Source organism: Alosa sapidissima, chromosome 5, assembly GCF_018492685.1.
Source record: "Alosa sapidissima isolate fAloSap1 chromosome 5, fAloSap1.pri, whole genome shotgun sequence".
NCBI lineage: Eukaryota > Metazoa > Chordata > Actinopteri > Clupeiformes > Clupeidae > Alosa > Alosa sapidissima.
In genome coordinates this window covers 36,956,209-36,976,989 of record NC_055961.1, presented here as the reverse complement: position 1 = coordinate 36,976,989, position 20,781 = coordinate 36,956,209, and the positions used below count along the sequence as shown (strand labels likewise).

Genomic DNA, 20,781 nt, shown 5'->3' with positions numbered 1-20,781 from the left:
GTGATTGTTTGAAAAGATCCATTTTGTTTTATTGTAGTTTAACATTTTGCATCCCATAAAATGATTATGCCTGTCAATGAAGCTAATTGAAATATGTAATACCTTATGAGTTTAGCTCCCTCCTGACCCATTAGGGCTCACGCTAGTCAGTGAACCAGCAATTTTAGGACTCTGGCTAGTGCGTTCAGCGTCCAGTCCTTGGGTGTGCTTTGTGGTGGAAACACCAAAAGCTCAAGACAGGTAAAGTTGACTCGTCCGCATAGCAGTGATAATCAAATTCATGGGAGCGAATGGTCTCACCCACGAAAGTGTGTAATTAGAGAAAAGTAGGGGCCCTAATACTGATCCCTGAGGCACACCTGTGGTGAGGTCATGTGCCCTTTAAGGTAGGATTTAAACCAGTCAAGGGCTTTCCTAGACATCCCAGTTCAGATAGTGTAAAAAGGAGAATGTCATGGTTAACAGTATCGAAGGCTGCAGATAAGTCTAGTAGAATGAATACTAATGACTTAGCAACTTAGATGAATACTTAGCTACTCTCAATGCTTCGGTCACAGACAGAAAAGCAGTTTCAGTAGAATGACTCTTGAAAACAGACTGCATAGGGTCTAGCAGGTTGTTCTGATATAGTAAGTCCAAGACTTGCTTGAAGACCACTTTCTCCAAAAACTTTGACAAGAAAGGAAGAAGGGTGGTCTGTAAAAACAGGAATGGTTTTAGAGGTGGTGGCAAATTATACATTTTCCAACTTTATCCTCCTTGACTGATTTTTCTCTAGTTTTACATTTGCCTAAGCCAGTACCTGGAGCCTACAAACGTTGCACAGGTAGTCCAACTCCTCCAGAATGGCACACCAATACGTTCCATTGCCAGAAGGATTGCGGTCTCAAGAGAATGTAGGAGATTCCAGGAGACAGTTGCTCTAGGAGAGCTGGGCAGGATGGTAGAGGGTCCTTAACCCAGCAGCAGCACCAGTATCTGCTCCTTTGTGCAACAACAAACAGTAGGAGCCCTGCCATAGCCCTACAAAATGACCACCTCCAGGCTGCTGGTGTGAATGTCTCTGACCACACTGTCAGACTTCATGAAGGTGGCCTGAGGGCCCGATGGCCTCTGGAAGGACCTATGCTCACTGCCCAGCACCGTGCAGCTCAATTGGTATTTGCCATAGAATACAAAATTGGCAGGTTCACCATTGACGCCCTGTGCTTTTCACAAATGAGACCAGGTTCACCCTGAGCACATGTGATGTCTAAAAATGTCTTGAAGAATGTAATGCTGCCTGCAACATCATTCAGCATGACTGGTTTGGTGGTGGGCCAGTGATGGTCTGGGGAGGGATATTCTTGGAAGGACGCACACACCTCTACGGGCAAGACAACTGCACCCTCACTGCTCTTAGGCATCAGGATGAAAACTTCAGACCCATTGTCTGACCCTGTATTGGTGAGGTGGGCCCTGGGTTCCTCCTGGTGCACAGCAATGGCTGGACACATGTAGTGAGAATGTGCAGGCAGTTCCTGGAGGATGAAGGCATTGATACCATTGACTGACTTAAATCCGATTGAACACACGCTGGGACATTATATTTTGGTCCATCCAACAGGTTGCACCACCGACTCTCAGGGAGCTCAGTGATGGCCATGTCCACATCTGAGAGCAGATCCCCCAGGACATCATCTGCTGTTTCATTAGGAGCATGCCCCGATGCCATCAAGCATGTCGGGGCCATACGAACTACTGAGTACCATCATGAGTGGCTGCGCTGAAATTCAAGCAAAATGGACGAGCTTGCCACATAATTTTTTCCACTTCTATTTTCGGGGGTCTTTGAATTCAGTCCTCTGTGGATTGATATTTTTCATTCCCAAATAACGAAGTGGCATCCTTTTGTTCCTAACATATTACCCAGTCCATATCAGTTTGAATCCTACCTCACAGGATGCTCGTTTAATGTATCATGGCTTGGACAGCTGTCTGCACCTTAGCCTCCCACCATAGGGGTCCCCCTGGGCTCAGTACTGGGCCCCCTTCTCTTTGCTATCCACACCACTTCTTTGGGACAGATTATCCATTTTCATACCACTGCTATGCAGACACACAGCTTTATCTGTTCTTTCCACCTGATGACCCCTTGGTCTCAGCACGGATCTCGGATTGCCTCTCAGACATATCTACATGGATGAAGGCACACCACCTCCAGCTAAACCTCTCAAAAACCAAACTGCTAGTCCTCCCAGCTAAATCTACTGCTCCCACCAACTCGAATGCCCTCATACAGGCATATATGCTACCCCCGACCGTTGCACTCTTCAGTCCAAACTTTTTTCATCTGTTGTTCCTCGTTGGTAGAACGCGCTACCAGTTCCTACTAGAGCAGGGACATCCCTCTCCATCTTTAAAAAACTCCTGAAGACCCAGCTCTTCAGAGAATATCTCCTCTCATAGCACTACTTACAACTAGCTAATTCTAGCACTTACCACCTGACTTGACTATATAAAAACAGCACTCACTGATGCACTTTTCCCTATTGTACTCTACCTTTTTTAATTTTTTAAATTGTTCAAGAATTGTTGAGAGAATTGTTAAAAGTTAAAGTTAAAAGCGTTAAACTGTTTACCAGGTTGTAAGTCGCTTTGGCTAAAAATGCGTCAGCCAAGTAATGTAATGTAGATATCCAGCGTGATGTTTTTTCCATTGAGATCTGATGTGTTTTATTTTTTAAAGTGTATAATTTTTTGAGCAGTGTATAGTAAGAGTTAAGGTTTGCTCAGAAAGAGAAGAAGGTAGAATAAGAATTTATTGATGATGTAGGTAGTTACTAGCCTAGAAATCTAGACGCGCCCCTAGCGGCAGCAAATTACATTTGCTGCCAGGGCTAGTCTAGCAACTCTCCGTTGTGAGCTCCAGAAATCGAAAAAAAAATGTGCTCGTGAGCTCCAGAAATCGAAACTTAATCAGGCCATTGAAATCGTGTATAGAGTCGTTTGGTGGGCTTAACATAATGATTGATGGCAGAGTTGCAACGGTTTGGCTTGAATTCCCTGCTACTTGAAAACAAATATCCTATTGCGTCCTATTGCATGCAGAGGGAATTTGAAAGACAACTGATTATCCCGCCCCTCGGACTGAGCTCTGCGAACGGTGAGTGCCCAGACCCTACATTTTAATGTGGGTCTGGCTCACCAGGCTACAGTAGGTAGTTACTTCAATTAACCAAAATATAGAATAATTGGCTTATTTTCTTACACATAGTGGCCATATTGAAATCTTACCAGATTATACTTGATGCCTCGTATATTATTAAGGTTGTCATGTGATAAAATGACTGTTCAAACTTTGAAATTGTTTTTGAATGATATTTCTATCATGAATAACAATAGAGATGGTCTATATATTCACATTTGATATCCGCCATATTGGATTTCAAAAGGGCCAACATCAAGTTTGTTTGGAAATCATGTCAATAGCTTCCTTGACCCTAAAAATTGAGTGTTAGTTGTATCAACAATTCTATTAAGAATGGTAGCCATATTTGAATTCAAGATGGCGACCACTAGGGGGCGCTATGTGTTGGGGTCCATTTCAATTTTTGATCACTAGGGGTAGTAGTATAACTGTGCCAAGTTTCATGCTTTCTGCAAAAACTGAACGATTCCGGTGCTTAGCCGCTGTACTATACCATTATAAAACGTTAGCAGTTGTCATTGTCATTGCACAACAATAATAGACAGACATAAAGATAGACATGTACTTGAAATGTAATCCCCAGGGGACAATAACTGCAGCGTCGTTGAATTAATTTGATATGAGATGTTATCTTAACCTGCTATTTAATGTAATGGTATTATCATAATGGTATTATATGGTATTACATCATGGCATAGCACATTTGTCTTTATGGGGGTCTGGGAATAATGGGAACATTCCCAGTGATGATGATTGCAGGTTTCTTACTGGTACTGTACAACTGGGAAATGGTTAGCAAAAGTAAGAAATAATGGTCCAGGTGTCGTTCTGGACTTTTGTGGTGGAAAAATGTTTAACCCACTTTTCCCTAGCTCACTGAACGTACCGTAGTCCTACGAAAAACAAATTATTTTGCTGTATGTAGTACGTATAGCATACTTCAGTATGCCTTACAGCAGCTGCTATGTTACTAGCGAAGTGAGGTTAGCTAAGTTACATACATCGATTTCCTACAATGTGTATACCATTGGATCACTTTCTACCTTTACTTATAATTTCTACATCTAACCAATCACCAAATATAACATGCCAGTGACAGAATAAATGTATTAAGCATAATATTAAACTCACCGTTCTGTATCTGCCGTCTTCTTCTTTCCCCGCAATAACTTTTTCATTTGAGACTTTTTCGTCTGACTGTTTTTTCTGACAGCGTTTTTTTTTTTCTGAGACCTGTTTTCTGAGACCTGACTCCACTTTTTCTGACAGCGTTTTTTCTGAGATCTGACTCCACTTTTTCTGACAGCATTTTCTCTGAGACCTGACTCCTTAGAGATGTTTTTCTGAGGCCGTTTGATTTGAAGCAGTTTTATCTGAGGATGACAGAGGTTTTTCTTACGCTGAGGCAGTTTTGTCTGAAGATAACAGATGTTTTTTGAGTCTGACACCAGAGTCTGTTTTTTTTTTTGACGCTGAGGCAGTTTTGTCTGAAGATGACAGAGGTTTTTCTGACGCTGAGGCAATTTTGTCTGAAGATGACAGATGTTTTTTCTGAGTCTGACACCTGATTCTGAGGATGTCCTAAAATGAACACCGCACTAAGTCACTACTGGTTGCGCAGGGACACACTACCACACACAGTAACTGTCTTCAAGCAACAAGTTTTAATGAGCTGTAATCAATACTCTCATAGAAATTATATTTCTATTCTATTCAGCAAATGCTACAATGATATCAGTCAATGTCCTCAAGCAATGTGATGTGTTGAGAATTCAGAAAGGTGGGGAGAGTCATTTTAACACTACAGTATTGTTCACACATATCAAGCAGGCTACAAACAGTACATTTACAGATTGAAGTTCATGCCCTTACCGTGCAGCTTCCTTTCGCCCACTGATGATACATTTTGGTAACTGATAATCCATTCCTGCTGGCAAGAGAAAGTATCTTGAATTACGCTGCTGTCGTCAACTACAGCAACAACGAGAATGATGTGACGTCACACAGCCATAAAACCAAGCAGGACTAACATCTTAAGTATTTGCAGGAATGTACATGCCAAGATTGAAAAGGACTCAAATTCCAATATACGTACAACTAGATACGTATAGTAGAATCAAACACTCCCATTTCTATTCTGCTAGGTTTGTTATACACAAATGGACTTGCCCTCATTTGACATTATACAAACAGAACAGGAAGGACAGGTTATACCTGTGACATATTAGCCACTTCTTACACTCCTATAGCTGGAAGTAAATAAAATGATATCTGTGGTCATAGAAACCATGTGATATTTTGATGAAAGCTTCAGGATTACTACATGTCATCATCATGAAATTCTTCAACATCTTCAATGTTCAAATGTGAGTTATATACATTACACATATTTTAAGATGAATTAAATAAAAAATAATCAAAGAAATCAGTCTTAAAAGCAATCTGCTATGTATGGCATACACATTGTATCTCATAATAACACAAGGTCACATGAATGATAAGTTATATTGTTTATTTAAAATAAATTAGTTCAACATATCTTTCATGTCAGATTCAAGTAATCCAAATATAACCAAATATATTAGCAGATGTGCTAATATATTTAGCTACACTGTAAAAACAAATTAATAAAATCAATTTTAAAAAAGCATGTACCTGTAATACAATAATTAGTGCATGTTCCATTTAGTATGCATATATCTCAAAAATATTTCCTTTTCTGTGGCAACAAGGATATACATATATATTTAAGTTTTGTTCAGAGACATACAGTGTCCTAGAGATAGATTAACATGACCCCTTCAACTTCAAAAACAAATATTTCCAACTCAGTGCAACATCATATTTAAATTCCAAATGAGAATCCCATATGACAGCTCATAAAGAAGAACAAAGCTGCCATGGACATACAAATTAGTGGTTATTCCTTTAGACTGTCTTGATCAAAAATGTATTAGTCTTTTTCATACATATGGGATGTGGACTCTGTATGGCTTAGCTTTGTGAACCTTAATTATTTCTTCAATTTCTAAACTGTACAACATTTTGCTTACACATACATTACCACCTTAAAATATGCACAATATCTGTGAGGAGAAAACATTGAATTCTAATGTCAATAGAGAATATTCAACAGTGTTTCTGATATTTCAGGGATATTTCAATATTCTGCATGTTAAATATTCATTTATTTACTTTAAGGAGATTGAAAACCACAGGACCTTTCTGTGGCTCTTCAACAAGTATACTTTAAAAGGGAAAACATAGTCTGAGGTCAAAGCTCTCTGTGTGACAGAGTGTGTGTCTAATAGTCACCACATTAGAGTCCACCTCTCTGCACGTACCATGACTACAGACAACACACCCTGAGGTTGGCCAAAAGTCCATGTTCTGGTCACTAAACCATCCACATGCTTTTGGGGTACATGTATATAGCCAATATGGCTCCAGTCGTCCCTATAATTCCCCAGTGTTGAATGCTCTGAGTTGCGACCAGAGCCAAATGCCTTAAGGTGTTCATACATCTGGCAGAGTTGCTTGTATACAGGAGGTCCATTAGTCCAATGTGTCAGTTTAGTGTGCAAGGGAGCAGGAGAGGCATGAAGCCTGTTTAGCCAACATTGACTCCCAGGCCAACCTGAAGCTTGTCGCCACGGTGATTGACAAAGGCCCCCATAATCAGAGTGGCAGGCAGAGGGTACAGGCGTTTCTCTAGAACTCCACCAATGATGCATCGGCTGTCTAGCATTCCTACAAGACAAATTTGAGATTATTTCAAAACGTGTGTGTGAATATTGCATGTACATGGGTTTATATGAACATCATCCAAATTGTTTCACACTCTGCATATCTTCATGTGTTTAAATTACTGGACTCAAAATATACTGGCATTTTGTTTACAAGACCAAGGCAAGCATTGATTAGCTTGATCTAACAAACAACGGCAAGAAATCATTTTCTTTTTAATTATATACCTCTGAAGACCATGTTAGCTTCTGGAAGTTCCATTTGGTAGCCAAATGAGAAAGTTGTCTCCTGTGTCCTGGTGCTAGCCTCGAACTCCACTCCCACCTGGATCTGGAAAAGCCATTGAGGACATGCTGTAGTTTCCCCCCCCCAATGCACTACGTAGAACTAGACAATAACAAAAAAGCTTTCATTGTACCTGTTTATTTGCTCTGTGGTAGTAGCTTGCATGTGCACCACCCTTCCCAGCATTCAGTGTGGCCACCCAGTTGGGCCCTGGGAAAATGGCACAGACATTACCACAAGGCCAGTCACGAGAAAATACTGCTGCATGCACCAGAACATGACTTTATTCACTATTCTTGCACTATCACCTGAATACTGGCCAGCTAGAGTGAGGATGCCTCCTTCCTCTGCTCTTCCACGGTGGTATACCAATTCACCCCCCAGAACCAGCTGAGAGGAGACACTCTGGAGGAAGTGTGCCACCATGATGACTGTAGTCCATGAAACACATAATTAGTACAATCACACAGAGCACTGGTAAAGCTTCCTGTTATCCCTGGCCCTTTCCAAACCAAATACAATGTTCTGAAGCCGCAGAGTATAAGTGTAATGCTTGAGCATAAAACCAAGAATATTGCAAATGTCTGCTCAAGGCCATTAGAAAACAAGTATGAAGACCAATCTCCCTACAGTATATGTCAGAGGAATCGATGCACCCTCCATCTGCTAAAAAAAACTGCAGGTCACTGTTAAGGACTTTTTACGACAGTGGTAGCATCTGTAATTTTTTACGCAGTGGTCTGTTGGGGATGAGAGGAGGATGTTGGACAAATCAGATTCCAAAAATAATTCTGTGGAAATGTATGGATTCCAGTTGCTTCCAGTAGCAGCAACTGGAACCCATGCATTTCCACAGAATTATTTTTGGAATCTGATCCCTTATCATACCTGTTTATTCGTACTCGTCGCTCGACTTATCGTTAACTGAATCGTGACTAAACCCCATCGAAAAACTGTTGGTAGCATCAGCTAACTAGCGCCAGATTTCTGAGTGCAGGGGACAAGCTGAGATGAGCTATGTACGTACGTTCACACTCGGTATCATGTTTCAACACACTTTAGGTCAATATCACACCGGAATTCTCCTTTAAATAAAGTCTTCTCTTATCTTATCATAACATCACTGTGCTGACAGGTGTTACTGGAAACTAACCGGTTAAAAATAAATACCTGAATAATAAAACTTGTTAGGCAAGTTGTGCTAGGCAAGTTAGGCAATCATGTGCTAGCTCTCATACCAAAGAAACCACATCTGCAATGTCTTCATTTTTTACACTTTGATGATTACACTTGCAAGTTGCACATTTAAAAGTGTTTGCCAAGTGGCTTTCTCACCTGACTCTCTTAGAATATCTGGGTTTGCCATGGTAACAGCAGCCGTGAAGTCACTTCCTCTGTATTCAGTCTCAAACTGCCATGTAACAAACTGGGACTGTTGGGTCTAACAACACGATAAAAGTCACTATTATATGGATATATCAAATTGTTGAGGTTAGTAAATTAAGTCAGTAAATGTTTTAAACCTGAAAAACAGCTTTGGCCCTTATTCGATCACTCAGATGAAATAGCGAATGAGCATTTAGGCTTCCTGATGAATCAATTTCACCAATCAGCATAGGACTGTCCTGAGAGAAGATATTTGAAAGCATATCAAAACTGTGCCATTCAGACAAATATGAAAGATAGAATGGTAAACACATTTCTAATAAGACATTTCTTACCTTGTCTTTACTGTCACTGTCTGTCTGCAGATATTCTACATGGAAGCGATAACATGATGGTGCAATAGCACTAAGGTGAAATGTATGACTAACCTACATTTTGGAGAAAGAAATTATCTTGTTAAATTGAAGCTCACGTGTGGATCTCAGATCTGACCAATACATTTTTGCCTGATCTTCATTCATACTTTAGATATGAAAATGCAAACACCTTGCAACCAACTTTATTATGTTAAGACTCTGAGAACCAACAGACTCAAATACACTCCCAATCAAACATACCTTAAACAAGCTGCTTAGAGTCTTGTTAACAATCATTTTAACACCTTCAATTTGTTGTGGAAATACATCTAGATGTAATAAAAAAGAAAGGTAAGAAAAAATATTGACAGTATCAAGAGACAGTATAGTAAAAACACAGAGTCTGTATCTGTTATGCTCTATGATAACAATGTGTTGAAACTGTAAGCCACGTGAACTTTACCTTTACAGCTGCGATGCAAGCCATCAAAGCTTCCTGGGTTGGGAAGCCGGCCATCTCTTCTGTCCCACCTGGAGACGGGTCTGTCCAGGGGAAATGGGGAGTTCTGACGCCCAGGGCGAGATGACAAGGCCAGAACACTGCCCATGGGAACCAATGGACTAAATATGGGAGCCACACACTGTCAGCCCTTCTCTGTAAGAAAAATATAGGCTACCAGTGGTTGTCTGACACCTGTGATTTGATGTAGACCCAATTTCAGTATCAATCATTTACAAAAAATACAACAAATATTGTGATGATCTGGTTTTTACATTTAAGGCTAAGCCTTAATGGTACGACCCCAAAACATCTGTTTATCATGCAGTTATATGTAGTCTGCTTCCCCATGAATATGACATGTAAGTGATCACTGCCTTGACTTTAAATTTCACACTATAACAACAACAATCCCACAGCTAGAACCAAAGTCATACTAAGTCATACGTTTCATTTCAAAACAAGGCAAAACAGAATGCAGAAATGCAAATGACAAGTGCAGGGACTCCTCAGAGGTCGATGGGATACTGAGATATATAAACGGACATTGTCAACATAATGCACTTACTGTTCCGATTTACATATATTGCATAACGCTCAGATAAATCCGTTGATTTCAATGAATGAAATTGATAAATTTGTAACCCTGCAGAGGATGTGACATTAGAAGGATGCTGTAAATAGTAATGATAACGGTGCAACCAGATGTGAGATCCGTCCTGTCTTCGTAAGGAGTCACAGGAAATACTTCCTTCAGGAAACATTGACTGATGTGCTAAGAGTACCACTTAGTTTTTTCACCTGCAGACCTTGCTCGCTGTATATTTTAGACCCTTTATATATTCAGAAACAACGCCGTTTTGCTGTAAATTCATGACAAACTGCTCGGAACCAAATTCCAGTACACTGTGCTTCAGTATTTACATCACATTATCATCGCTTAGTGCTGACGTCACGTTACCACTTTCTCTACCTTCCGCAGCCACCATGGCAGATGAGGCAACTCGGAAAGCTGTGTCAGAGATACCTCTCCTAAAAACTAACTCTGGACCTAGAGACAAAGAGTTGTGGGTTCAGAGACTACGAGAGGAGTACCTGGCCTTGATTAAGGTAAGGTTCGATTTTAAAGCTTAAATGCCAGCCATTTATTTTTGGTTCATGTTAAAGTGGCTAGCTAGCATAACATTAGCTCTTTTAGGCTTGTCAGCTGTGCACCAAGCCTAGTCATCTAACGGTATCCCATCACATTTCAACGTTACTGGTTTCCTTGATTAATTGTGTAATTCGATGTTATTCATTTAACCTGACAGGACAATATTGTCAAACGTCATTGACTTTGCTGGTAGAACTTGGTAACAGATACAGTTTAAAAGGTAGCTTCTAGCAGCTGCATAGAAAAATACCAACGTTAGAGTATTCTAGCAGTTCTTTCAGAACCATTTTAAGTGATGTGATACTGCATAACTCACACAGATTAACCTTTCTCTACCACGCAGTATGTAGAAAATAACAAGGCAGCTGACAATGACTGGTTCCGTCTGGAGTCCAATAAAGAAGGCACAAGGTCTGTATCATTAAGTCCATGCCTGTGTCAGAACCGTTCATTCAGTTCAGATTCTATTCCTGGAAATTGGAGAGCTGGAGAGTTAACAAACCCTTTCTTACATTGTAGATGGTTTGGGAAATGCTGGTACATTCATGATCTGCTCAAGTATGAATTTGAGGTGGAATTCGATGTAAGTAAACAAAAATCGCTAGCAGAGGTTTTTAAATAAGACATAAGAGTGTATTTCATATAGTTGGGAAGTTTTCAAGTTGTTTTTACATATTACCCAGATTCCTGTCACATATCCTGCTACGGCCCCTGAGGTGGCCTTACCTGAATTGGATGGGAAAACAGCCAAAATGTACAGGTCAGTAGGTGGACCTATAACCAGCAATTGTCACTTTTGACTGATTTATAAAAAGATCTACTTATGTAATCCCAGTCATATTTGAGAATTGAATGCTTGCCCCTGATGCGACAAAAGGCATCAAAGAACTTCACAATAATGATGCCCTTCAGTTTAGCCTCTTTTCCCCTGTAACTCTCAGGGATTTTTACCACATGCTTGTCAAGTTACAATCATTGCATATTTGGATAAATTGGGTGTGTTCGATGCAAAACTATGAAAATAAATTTACAACAGTATGCTCCAAGACATTTCTCTCATTCAATACTCCCTCTCTCTCTTTCTCTAGGGGTGGTAAGATCTGCCTGACAGACCACTTCAAGCCACTGTGGGCAAGAAATGTTCCTAAATTTGGATTGGCTCACCTTATGGCTCTTGGGGTTTGTCTATTTTGCTTCTTTCTGTACTGTTATTGACTCAAAGACACTGTGTTTATCATGCCATACTGTACTGTAGATCAGGGGTTCTCATGTTTCCCTCACAATATTTGAATATTTAATGTAGAAATTCTTGTTGTGCTTTTCCTCGTCTTTAGCTTGGACCTTGGCTGGCGGTAGAGATCCCAGACCTTATTTCTAAAGGCCTCATCGAACACAAAGAGCAGCAGAATAGTTAAACAGACCTCTGTGTGACTCAGATCTCAAGATGGAACACCAACCTAGAAAATTGGTATTTGTTCGTAAACCATTCTTAGCTGAGTGGCAGTGTTGACCATTTCTTAGCACGTTTTTTTTCTCTCTCAGGTGCCTCAAACTGTCTTAGTCAACTTCCACTAAATCCTCATATGGCTCCCATCAAATAAATGGGAATTTTGATCAAGGTACTCTATAATTGACAATGTTCAATCAGTGCAAAACCTCAGCTATTTCATCTAATGGGAATTATGCGATGCATTTAGCAATTATGACTGAGATACACTACCATAACACACCCAAAGCCAAACATTTTAAATCAGATGTTGAAATATTTACCTGTGTAACATATTATATTGTCAGTGTCAAGCAGAAAGGTATATTATCTGTCATCGGTCAAGGTGGTTTAGTGTGCAAAAACAATGTGTTTTTTTACAGGGGACCAGCTTAATTTAGTCTGTTGGTACTTGTAAATGTCTCTTGAAAGTGTTATGTTCACTTAATTATTCAAAAGACTTTTTTTACATTAACATTAAGCAGATATTATTTTAATTTCAAGAAGGTCATAAAACTGTAAAAATGTAAATTATGATGTAAGGATGGTTATATCCATGACTAGACGTATGACTTAATAAATTACCTGTATTGCAATGAAGGAAGTGTTATTGTGTGCACTTACTACACAATTACTCTCATGCAGCAAAAATATTTTAGGCCAATTTACTTCATGATTGAATGTAACTTGATATTTCGTATATTTGACTATATTTAGAACCTGTGATAATTAAGCACGTTTGACATCTAATACATAACATATACATCATATTGAATGTGTCTGATACTGTGATAATTAACCACGTTTGACATCTATTACATAACATCTACATCATATTGAATGTGTCTGATTCTGTAGCAACTTTTCATCTTATTAACTCTGAAAACATGTTACAATCTTGAACAATACATAGCTAGACGACAACCAGTTAGTCATCCTATGGCGCATGCTATCATTTTATGGCTAGCTGATCATTAGAAAACCCTTATGCAATTATGTCAGCACAGCGTTAAACAGCTGCCCTGATTAAACAAACAATACAATTGGCCTTCGGATGAATCAAGTATCTGGAGCATCTACTATTGAGTTTTCGATGGCACAAAATGGCCAGAAACAAAGAACTTTCTTCTGAAATCGGTCAATGTTTTCCATGTGAGAAAGAAACTGAAGATCTCATACAATACTGTGCCACTCCTTTCACAGATGAGCGTAAACTGGCTTTTACCAGAATAGATGGAGGAGTGTGAGGGCCCAGTGCATAACTGAGCAAGAGGGAAAAGACATGATTCAAGTGAGTGTCTAGTCAGAGAAAGTCAGTGACGCCTCACAGGTCCTCCTCTGGCAGCTTTGTTGGGTGCTACACAATGGTGGTAGTTAGTGAGGTTCCCACTTCACTGTGAAACGTTTTGAGTGTCTAGAAAAAAAGCGCTATATAAATGCAATGTGTGTTGTTGTTGTTGTTGTTAAGTAGTACCTACAAAACCCTAATGTCACCATCAAGAGAAGAGGTGACTTCAGGATGGCTGAAGAGGCTACATAGTTGTAAAGACAAAGCAAAGCCATATATCCAACTGGCCAATAAAAAAGAAGATTGAGATAGGCAATAGAACAGAGACGGATAAAAGAGGAAGAATGAAAAAAAATCATGAACAGTAAAAATCTAAGGTGTTGATCACAAAGAAGAACATTTGTGAGATGCTGATCAAATGCAAGAGGAGTGATTGACTAGGAAGTAGATTGATCTACTAGGAATGTGATTGTCTGGGGGTGAAGGTGTGACATTAAATACAAAATACATGGAATATTCTAGAAGGAAGTCTATCACTCCAGTTTGCAACACTATGACACACCCTGTGGACAGGGCTTAGTAGATTTTTTTTACAGCAGCCATTTTGAGATGAAATAGTAGGGCGAGCACAGTAAACGCTATAAAGCCTACAATACAACAGAGTCAATTAAACCTTTTAATTTGAGCTCTCTCTTATGAGTCAAAGTCATGAAATCAGAACAGAATTACTTTTTCAGAGATCGATATGGCTTATTATAGGCTACAAGATGTCCCCACCTTCAGACAGAAAAAAGACTAATAAATGTATGCATTTTTAACACAAATTCGTTAATACAAAAATGATTGTCATTTTTATCACGTCAAATCTCTAGCAAAAAAATGGGATTTTCACATAGTCTTCTGAAGTTCGCCTACAAAAGCTTCCATCTTTGCCCATATAAGGAGATACGGTATTTTGCGATTTTTGGGAAAATAACACTCTCTGTTACGACGTACCTGTTACACTCTCGCAGGGCACAAAGAACTCTGAAATGCAGACGTTTTGCCCTACACACTTTTGTCATCTGCCTTCGAGTGGGTACTATGATCTTCGGTACGTTAATATGGCAAACTTTGTTTTTTGCTACTCTAGAGCTAACTTGCAGTGCAACTTTGATTAACAATTGGATCTCCTTATATGGGCAAAGATGGCAGCTTTGGGTCCTTTTTGTAGGCGAACTTCAGAGGTCTATTATGGCTTGACCAGGCAAACATGTTTTGCCATGAGGATACAGATATTCTGTCCACATCCCCAACATGATTGTACACCATGAGCAGGATCATTAGTTCTCTTGCATAAGGTACAGGCTCCTTGGCCAGAGGACTGATTCGTAAACTGATTATTTCTCTGAGATATCAGCTGGCGAAGTTCAGCTAAAAGAGTGGTATTGGGTGCAACAGCAATATCAGTCACCTTAACCCTGTTTGGGTCCCAAATGCAATCCTCCTCAAGGCCACTTGGAACAGCTTTCATTCCACATTTTGGGGGCACCCATGCAGTGTCGAAGCCCTGCATGTGCCAGGATTTTTGCATGGGGTGATTGTCTTTGTCGATGCGTTTCACCTTCCCACAATCAACTTGCAACTTCAGCACTACCTTGTCAGAGACATGGTTATTCAAAGGGTAGCGCTCGGCTTTCTTCTGATCGCGGCTCACATAAACACCAGGACCCAGCATTCCGTCTTGAGACTGCTTGAAGCCATTCTGAATTATCTGACGGGCAAGTTGTACACTGGTGCCATGGTACATTGTGTAAAGTCTGCCAGATTTAGCCTCTTGCTCAGCTTTCAGATGGTGGTCACCATCATACTCAACTTCCCAACCACAGAAAGTGACCTTGGACATTATTTCACTTTACTGATGAAACACTAAATATGGGGAGAGAAAAAAACATATTGAACAAAATAGGTAGCATAGGTTATGGTAAGGGACAATTGTATTTCTAGTGTTTCTGTGAGAAACGGTTTTACTTGAGACATCACAGACAATTAGATAATAAACAATAAACAAATCATTATGCTTTCAGTATAGCCTACAGGAAAAAGTATAAAGTAAACATAAAACGTCCTGCTTTCTCATTTTGCTATTTCCATCTAACTCGATAGCAATAAGGCTTCGATTTTTAGTCTTCAATGGCACTTAGCCTAGCCTATTTTATACAGTCTGTAGTCTATGTTTCTGATTTAGCCTACCTGTCATATTTACATATATGATTTTTAGTTTAACAAGAAACTATCAATTATGTATAATTTATACATTAAAATTATACTTACTGAACTGAACTTATTTTCAGTCAGGAGTCGACACCTATCCAAGTTTCGCTTTCACTTTAGCAGCTGACGTGAGGGAACGTCATTCAGGTCACTCCCCTTTCTCTCAAAGTTTTTGTAGAGAGTCCAAATTAATTTAATCTGTTCACCAAGAATTCTGCTATAATGCTTCAATTTAATATATTGTTACATTCATTTTAAGTATACATACATTTGAATAACTAAAGATCTGTGCAAACACCACACCAAACACTTCTCATCTATTACCAACCATCCCATATATTTCCATGTGTCACTTAATCACTTAATATTCATTTCAATACAAACCAAGACGGCGGATTCCTAAAGAAACGCAAGCACCCACACCATAAGTGTATCTAAATTAGCTATGTACCAAAAATTACATTTTACCGTGACACGAAGAGCTGTAAACAGTGCTGTAGGCCTACAAATCCGCTTGGAGCTCCAGTGGAATATTGATTTGCGACGAGAATTCTCGGTCTAGCCGTGAGAAAGGTTGGAAATAGGCACCCACTAGCCCAGCATTAAACTCCGAGCTTGGTAAACAAAATCGGATATGTCAGGCAGTAAGAGCCCCGGTAAGAACTAAACTAGATTTGGTTAAAATCTACACACCTATGGCTACTGAAAAATGTAAGGTTCATTTATCAAATGTTATTTTCAAGTATTAAAAACATCGTTGTTTTAGAAGTTTCGAAGGAAGAGGTTGCCAATTGATGGTTTTAAACAAACACATACAGCAATGGCACTTTTAAGATAAACAAACACATGAATCACAATGTTTTCGTCATAAAGCATTCAAAATGCATAGCCTATGCATTTGCGCTAAAAGAAATAACCCCCCCTTTTCTTTCCCGAGTCTTCAGTCATCTCCTTGGGTGAATGCCTGCAGGCTCCTTATGTGTTACCGCGTAGGTGCTAGGAAGGAACGGAACTAATAAGGTGAATGACTTGTGGGGGCTCGACGAGCGGTATGAACAACGTTAAGCTTAATGGGTTTTAAAACATAAGTTTACACTTACTTGGTAACCAGACCATTTAACATTGCTTCGTCAATGAGAATGGCATGGTTTGGAAATCCTTTTTGTCTGGTTAAATTATACCAGCGTCTCCGCTGTTTCCCTCAGGGTCATTTAAACTGGTGCTCCAGCCTTAGGAACAGGATCAAAGTGATTCTTTAAAACGAATATAAGCCTACGTGGTACTGTTTAGAAATGTTTGTAGTGTGTGTTTGTTAATCCAACGAGGTTACAAATAATTTGCATTTGAACGTTTTCCCTCCTTTTGTTATGCCACATTTTATGACCTTAGTGCTTCAGATAACCAACGGTATACGTCCATATCTTTGGGGAACAGGCTAAGTTAGCTATTAGCTAACCAACAGTTTTCTGATTTTAGACGTCCTATAGCGTTGGCTAACGTGATAAAACTAGAATTTTGCTGCCGTCTTGTGCTAGCCAGCGTCTTACTCAAATGTGAATTTGTATGGGTTCCGCAAACCACAAGTGCAACAACAGCAGTGTTCTGTCAAATTAAGAAGGTAAGTTGAATTAATTTAGTCTTTAGAAATTCCGAATTATCAGCTGTGAAGCTAACGGCACTAGCTGCCGTAACGTTGACAATAACGTTAACGTGTCCTTCTGACTTGAGCATTAACGTTATCAGTACTTGTTAGTGCTTTATTTTACTTGTTGCTTACATGGCGGCCACCATAGCCTGCTAACTTAAAGTTACAGGGATGCGGCATGCTTCTAAGTTAACCTGGTGTGTTATTTTGTTTTGCTAGCGATGTGCAGCCCACGTGAGGTACTACTTGTTGGCGAGGGCAACTTCTCTTTTTCAGTTGCCCTGATCGAATCGTCCATAGATGAGCTAAATGTAACATCAACTTGCTTGCAGTCAGAGGATAAGGCATATCGCCTGGATAATGCTCGAGAGAATATACAGCGCATACGCGATTGTGGTGAGGTGCTATTCTTTATCATCGTAATTTAAATTGATGACAGAGGAGGGTTTACTAAATTTGTCATCTTTTTCAGGCTCAACGGTGCTCTTTCAAGTGGACTGCACATGCCTGAATGAACATGAAGCTCTTCAAAATCATCTTTTTGACTGCATTATCTTCAACTTCCCCCATTTCGGTCGCAAAAGCGGAGTAAAAAAGAACCGTAATCTCCTGGCTAAATTTTTCCTCAGGTAAGATACTCAAGGCCGTCTTCCATTTGTGAACAGTAGTTATAATGAACGAGAGCCACGGTGATTTGAAATGCATTGCAGCATATCAGTGTTTATGCTAAGATATGCTTACCCCCCTCCTCCTCCACAGTTGTGTGCAGGTCTTAAAAGGTGAAGGAGAGGTTCATGTGGCCTTGTGCAATGGCCAAGGTGGTACTCCAGCTGACAGTCCAATGAGAGAGTGGCACAACAGTTGGCAAGTTGTTGCCATGGCAGCGGAAGCTGGCCTGGTCTTGAGTGAGGTCCATCCTTTCGATCCGATGAAATATCAGGGCTATAAATGCACAGGTTACAGGTGGGTAGAAATTTGGAAGAAACTGTCATTTTCTCAGTTATGTTAAGTAAAAATGTATCAGAACAGTTTAATAAATGTTTACGTTGCCTTCCACTTTTAATGTATTTCTGTATATCAATTTTATGTCATTGCCATTACTTTGGCAATGACAGAATTGATATACAGAAACACATTGAATTACCGAACCTAATGCTGTCATTATTGGTCTTTTATTTTTGCAATTGTGTTTCTCAGGAGCCAGGATAAAGGTTTCCATGTGGAAAGTGGTCTTAACCATATCTTTACCCGAAGTTATCCATATACTACACCAGCGTTGACTTTAAAAATGGAGGCAGCATTGGGCAAAGATTCAATATTATTTGAACTTCCAGAAGAGCTAAGTGAATATGTGAACAGGTATTGACATAACTATTTCTACATAACATGAATCTAGAGCATGTGTGAATTTAGGTTACTTAAAAAGCTGTGCACCACTGTTAAGCCTGTATTTGAAACCTTAAAGTGCTCTGTAGTACCAAAAACCTTTAGTATGAAGCCTCTGTGGAAACTTTCAGTGGCTTTCAAGAGTAGTTTGTGTAGTGATCTGATAGATGAATCATGTTCTACATTGCCTCACAGGTTGTCATTCATTGGTTGTCATTCATAGGTCATTCCTTGACTCAGAATCCTACCACCCGGTCAAACTAGTACAGGAGCAGCTACTTCGGGAGCTGAAGTCATCCTGGCCTGTTTACACCTTGACCCAAAACTTTCCAGAACTGGTCTGTTGCACCCCAGACCAGCCCCATACATTTGGCCCAGATGTTGCTACCTCTGACATGTATTGGGTGAGGCCCATTGAAACCCATGGCCCACGTGAGGAAGACGAGATGATGGGTGATGACCACCTAAGCTCCAACACCAAGTATGCGCTACAACCATCTATGCTGATGCATCTTTCAGAGATTATCCAGCACAAAGATTTCAGCCCGGGGACTCTGCACGCCCTGAGTGGTCTGGTTTTCCGTCGAGCCCCCGTGTCCTCAAGCACGTCTCCTGTCCATCACCAGCTGCTCCTAGTTGGAGCTTTCCCCTCCGACTCTGAACCTTTAAAGTGTCTCCAGGGGTGTTTAGAGACACTTCTGTCTCCTTATGGAGTCTCATTTGTAGGGGACCAAGAGGACAACAAGAAGGTGTGGATGAACTCAGAAAAACATCCTAAGTTTGGGAGGTTAGTGTACGTGTCTGCACCAGAGTATGAGTTTCAAGGTGTGCGACTGTCCGTGGTCACGATTAACCTTGACTACTTGGCCACTCTTGTCTTCAATCTGTTTGATTGGCGCTTGCTCTGGAGTCCTGACCCCCGCTTCCTTCACCACTTCTCTTCTAAACCCCTTGAACCTTTCTGCACATTCTCGCTGTACCCACCAAGCTACTCGCACGACATCAGCTTCTGGATGGAACCAGACAGCTTTGACGAACTTGACTTCCATGCTGTGGTCCGTCAAGCGTCAGCAGGCGCGGTAAGAGAAGTGGTGCTGGTAGACCGTTTCCGACATCCACACATGGGTCACGCCAGTCTTTGTTACCGGTTGACCTATCAGTCGCCTGATCGCGCACTTTCGCACAGTCAGGTAAAGGACATACACAATCAGTTGCGACAGCTGATGTCTCAAAAACTGCAGGTCACACTCAGGTAGAGCAAAAAAGCGGTTTAACCTTACTTGAAGATCAAGGGCCCAGATAGAAAAGGTTGGCAAAGTCTAAAGTCTGACTAAAGCTAATTTAATAATGAGGCAAATCTATTTGGTAATTTAATGCGAAGAGAAAGATTCTAAGCTCAAACATTGGTGGATCAGCTCAATACTTCCACACGCCACACAATAGCTTTAGTTATTTCATGAGACACTCATTAGGTGGGCTTACATGGATACTTTTATTGGGGGCCAAGCAGCGAAGCTGCGAAGGCACCCATTGTGTTTCTTAGTTTTCTAAGGCACCCATTGTGTTTCTTTAGTTTTTTGCCCCATGATTAATCTCACCAAGTTTCAAGTCTGCACCCCGAGTGATCTAACGCCACCAACAGGCCAAAGTTGGACATGCTTTCACGCACGTAACTTCTGACCCGTTGGCTCGATTTTGAAAAATGACCTATCCTTGGAATCCTTGGACTAAGCCGAGTTCAACGCACCATATGACGTCATTTTCCGCCATGATGGATTTTCCGCCATATTGGATTTTAGTGAAAGTGAAACTATTTTTTCACAGGTCACAAATTTTGTCCGATCGTCACCAAACTTGACACACATGATCTTCAGCCCAAGCCTCACAAAAGATACTCCTTTTCGTCTTCGGAACTTAAACCGTTCGCCCGCAACAGCCAATCAAAATTTGCGGCAAAGCCGCCAAACAGGAAGTGAGCTCATATCTCAGCAACCCATTGATCTATCATAACCAAACTTAGTACATGGACTCAGGACCCCATCAGGAGGACGCTCCAAAAACATAGTGACCTTTGACCTCTAGGGGGCGCTGCAATTAAGAAACATGC

At 40.4% G+C, this 20,781-nt stretch overlaps 5 protein-coding genes across 14 annotated transcripts in view; 2 read left to right on the top strand and 3 right to left on the bottom strand.

The window, feature by feature from the left end:
- Positions 1-5,361, bottom strand: part of crfb12 (cytokine receptor family member B12) — a 34,737-nt gene extending 29,376 nt beyond the window's left edge. For 2 of the 4 annotated variants that reach the window (XM_042091321.1, XM_042091323.1), the window contains exon 1: positions 5,063-5,359. The gene's annotated coding sequence lies outside the window, so the exon portion shown is untranslated. Of the gene's footprint in view, positions 1-4,321; positions 4,455-5,062 lie in introns of those variants that run through there. The other 2 variants (XM_042091324.1, XM_042091322.1) reach the window with 2 other exon arrangements.
- Positions 5,362-5,738: 377 nt separating this feature from the next.
- Positions 5,739-18,113, bottom strand: si:dkey-71l1.1 (uncharacterized protein LOC569883 homolog). Of its 3 annotated transcripts, none has more exons than XM_042091405.1 (10): positions 18,030-18,113; positions 9,428-9,619; positions 9,226-9,293; positions 8,944-9,036; positions 8,746-8,847; positions 8,558-8,663; positions 7,531-7,653; positions 7,356-7,432; positions 7,165-7,267; positions 5,739-6,940 (listed from the first exon to the last, which is right to left on the bottom strand). In XM_042091405.1, exons 2-10 carry the CDS (start codon positions 9,570-9,572, stop codon positions 6,801-6,803), a joined length of 957 nt encoding a protein of 318 aa, XP_041947339.1. In that variant the 5' UTR covers positions 9,573-9,619; positions 18,030-18,113; the 3' UTR covers positions 5,739-6,800. The 3 variants fall into 3 exon arrangements, with proteins under 3 accessions (XP_041947339.1, XP_041947340.1, XP_041947337.1); XM_042091406.1 differs by lacking the exon at positions 18,030-18,113 and adding an exon at positions 16,112-16,132; XM_042091403.1 differs by lacking the exon at positions 18,030-18,113 and adding an exon at positions 10,032-10,218.
- On the top strand, positions 10,268-12,702 carry ufc1 (ubiquitin-fold modifier conjugating enzyme 1). Its single transcript, XM_042091423.1, has 6 exons — positions 10,268-10,573; positions 10,960-11,027; positions 11,136-11,199; positions 11,300-11,376; positions 11,705-11,795; positions 11,951-12,702. The coding sequence occupies exons 1-6, from the start codon at positions 10,337-10,339 to the stop codon at positions 12,029-12,031; spliced, it is 618 nt and encodes a 205-aa protein (XP_041947357.1). The 5' UTR covers positions 10,268-10,336; the 3' UTR covers positions 12,032-12,702.
- On the top strand, positions 13,376-20,416 carry fdxacb1 (ferredoxin-fold anticodon binding domain containing 1). Of its 5 annotated transcripts, none has more exons than XM_042091317.1 (7): positions 16,397-16,663; positions 17,120-17,261; positions 17,508-17,684; positions 17,761-17,917; positions 18,048-18,251; positions 18,486-18,647; positions 18,898-20,416. In XM_042091317.1, exons 3-7 carry the CDS (start codon positions 17,510-17,512, stop codon positions 19,928-19,930), a joined length of 1,731 nt encoding a protein of 576 aa, XP_041947251.1. In that variant the 5' UTR covers positions 16,397-16,663; positions 17,120-17,261; positions 17,508-17,509; the 3' UTR covers positions 19,931-20,416. The 5 variants fall into 5 exon arrangements, with proteins under 5 accessions (XP_041947254.1, XP_041947251.1, XP_041947253.1 ...); XM_042091318.1 differs by lacking the exon at positions 16,397-16,663 and adding an exon at positions 16,676-16,692; XM_042091320.1 differs by lacking the exons at positions 16,397-16,663; positions 17,120-17,261 and adding an exon at positions 13,376-13,393.
- Positions 14,054-16,029, bottom strand: LOC121708621 (grass carp reovirus (GCRV)-induced gene 2p). Its single transcript, XM_042091420.1, has 2 exons — positions 15,704-16,029; positions 14,054-15,298 (listed from the first exon to the last, which is right to left on the bottom strand). The coding sequence occupies exon 2, from the start codon at positions 15,273-15,275 to the stop codon at positions 14,622-14,624; it is 654 nt and encodes a 217-aa protein (XP_041947354.1). The 5' UTR covers positions 15,276-15,298; positions 15,704-16,029; the 3' UTR covers positions 14,054-14,621.
- Positions 20,417-20,781: the final 365 nt, after the last annotated feature.